This window comes from Muscardinus avellanarius, assembly GCF_963383645.1.
Source record: "Muscardinus avellanarius genome assembly, chromosome: 8".
Taxonomy (NCBI): domain Eukaryota; kingdom Metazoa; phylum Chordata; class Mammalia; order Rodentia; family Gliridae; genus Muscardinus; species Muscardinus avellanarius.
The window spans coordinates 2,836,297-2,838,855 of record NC_137794.1 but is presented as its reverse complement, the minus strand read 5'-3'; the positions used below and the strand labels follow the sequence as shown (position 1 = coordinate 2,838,855).

Genomic DNA, 2,559 nt, shown 5'->3' with positions numbered 1-2,559 from the left:
GCCGCGCGTCGGGACCACCTCGCCACTGACCCCCGCTGACCCTCGGGCCTGTCTGGACCCTGCTCCCCTGCGGTGGGCCAGCCGGGGGACGCTGGGACGTGCACCTGCGTTCACGACGCCTGGTCACCAGAACCTTTCTCTCTCACTGCCACTGCCGTCCGAGACACCTCCTGGGTGACCAACTTTCTCCCCCGCCAGGGGCGGCTGCAATGGCTGGGGACACGGGGCAGCGACTCGGGGCTTTCCTCCCCCTCCCGTGGCCAAGGCGTCGTCGCCAGACCTGGTCGGCTCGGTCGCGCTCTCCTGGAGAGGCGGCCCGCCAGGCTCGCGCCGCGCTCGGGCGGACAACACTGCTTTTTCGGAAACAAGGCCGACACAAAGCCCCGCGCGCCCTGCCGGGCGGCGGGCCGGGGGCCGGGGGGGCTCGGCCGGGCAGGCCGCGGCCGCGGGCGGGCGGGGGTCTGGCCGCCGCCCCCGGCCGGGCCGCGCGTCCACTTCCGGTGCGGATCCCTCCCACCGCCCGGGGCTCGGGCCGGCGCCGCGGCCTCGGGCGCCCCGGCCTCGGGCGGGCCGGCGGGAGCCGGGCCCCAGGCGCCCCCGCCCGGGCCGCGCCGGCGCAGACCCCCGCCCGCCACCGCCGCGGGCCCCGGGCCGGGCCGCGCCGCAGCGCGGGGGGCGGCGGGCAGGGCGGGGGCGAGGCCGCGCGGCCCGGCCGGCGGTGCCAGCCGCCGCTTCCCCCGGCGCCGGCCGGGAGGTGCGACACCCCCTCCATCTTCCTCGCCGCTCCCTGTCCCCCCCCACGCCCACGGCCAGCACACAGCCCGCCCGCCGCCCCGCAGCGGGTCTCCAGCCGGCTCGGGGGTAGCGGGGAAGAGCCGGGGGGAGGGGGCGGCCTGCGAGCTGCTAACCTTGTTCTTATAAACAAACCCACATGTGCAGCTACCGCTGCTGCAACTCACCCCACAATCCCGGATATAAGTCCTGCCCCTTTAAGAGGAAAAAAGCTTCCCCCGCCTGCCTCCCGCCCCACCCGTCCGCAGGACCTTTGTCTCCCCACCCCCCCGCCCGAGGCCCCGCCCCGCGGCCCCGCCCCGCGGGCGCCGGGGAGCCAATGCGCGCGGGAAGCAGGCCCGGGGCGCTGACGTCGGCGGGGGCGGCCAATCGCAGGCCGCGTTGGTGGGAGGCCCCGCGGAGGGCGCGCCCCCAGGGAGGAAGCGAGCGGGGCGCCGGCCGGCAAGATGGAGAGCGCGGGCTGCGCGGCCGCCGCCGCCGCCGCCGCCGCCGCCGCGGCGGGCCGGGACGTGGGGGCGCCGCGGGACCTGAGCGCGCTGCCCGAGCGGCTCCAGAGGCGCGAGCGGGAGCGGCAGCTGGAGGCGGAGAGGCGGAGGCAGAAGCGGCAGGACCAGGAGGTGGAAGAGGAGAAGACAGGCTTCTTCGCCGCCGCCTTCTCCCGGGAGCGCGCGGCGGTGGAGGAGCTGCTGCTGCCGGGCGCGGAGGCGGCCGAGCGGCTGGAGGCGGCGGCCGGGCGACTCCAGGGGCTGCAGAAACTGCTCACCGACTCGGTGCTGTTCCTGCCGGCCTACGACCTGCGGCAGGGACAGGAGGCGCTGGCGCAGCTGCAGGCCGCCCTGGCCGAGCGGCGGCAGGAGCTGCAGCCCAAGAAGCGCTTCGCCTTCAAGGCCCGGAGAAAGGAGGCCGCCGGGGCCTCCGGGGTAGACGCGGCCCCGGGGGGCCCCGCGGCTGCAGGCGCCCCGGCCCCCTCGCCGCCCGGGACGGAAGAGGGAGCCCTCGGCCTCGCTTGGGCCTGCGGCTTCTCCAACCTCGAGGCCCAGGTCCTGGAAAAGAGAGCCGAAGAGCTGCATCAGCGCGACATCCTTTTGACGGAGCTGAGCCACTGCACGGTCAGACTGTACGGTAACCCCAACACCCTGCGGCTGGCCAAGGCCCGCGGCTGCACGGTGCTCTGCGGCCCGGTGTCCACCTCGGTGTTCCTGGAGGACTGTACTGACTGCCAGCTGGCCGTGGCCTGCCAGCAGCTCCGCATACACGCCACCAGAGACACCCGCATCTATCTGCAGGTGACCAGCAGGGCCATCGTGGAGGACTGCAGCGGGATCCAGTTCGCCCCGTACACCTGGAGCTACCCGGGCATCGACCAGGATTTCCGAGGCTCTGGTTTGGACAGGAACAAGAACAACTGGACTGACGTTGACGATTTCAACTGGCTGGCCAGGGACGCGGCCTCCCCAAACTGGAGCATTCTCCCCGAAGGCGAGCGGAAGACCCAGTGGGACTGAACAGTTTAGTCGGTCGTCTGTTCCTCGAGCCTGCCAAGTACTTTCCACGGGGGAATGAATGACTCCAGCCAACTAACGGCCCCATGAGTGTCACGTTGTGTATGCTTTCGGTTTTTATGGTTTAAGACTGTGATAAGTACCCCCTTGTGATTTCCAATAAATTCCTGATAAATCTAACCACATTTTTACTATTTTGATCATGTCTTCTAATTTTTCTTTGACTGTGATAATTTCAAATAAGGGGAGAGAGCCAGGTGTGGGG

At 71.5% G+C, this 2,559-nt stretch overlaps 1 protein-coding gene across 1 annotated transcript; it reads left to right on the top strand.

The window, feature by feature from the left end:
• Nucleotides 1-1,238: 1,238 nt before the first annotated feature.
• Nucleotides 1,239-2,297, top strand: TBCC (tubulin folding cofactor C; the record flags this gene model as incomplete). Its single annotated transcript, XM_080700582.1, has 1 exon — nucleotides 1,239-2,297. One exon carries the CDS (start codon nucleotides 1,239-1,241, stop codon nucleotides 2,295-2,297), a length of 1,059 nt encoding a protein of 352 aa, XP_080556708.1.
• Between the last annotated feature and the right edge of the window lie 262 nt (nucleotides 2,298-2,559).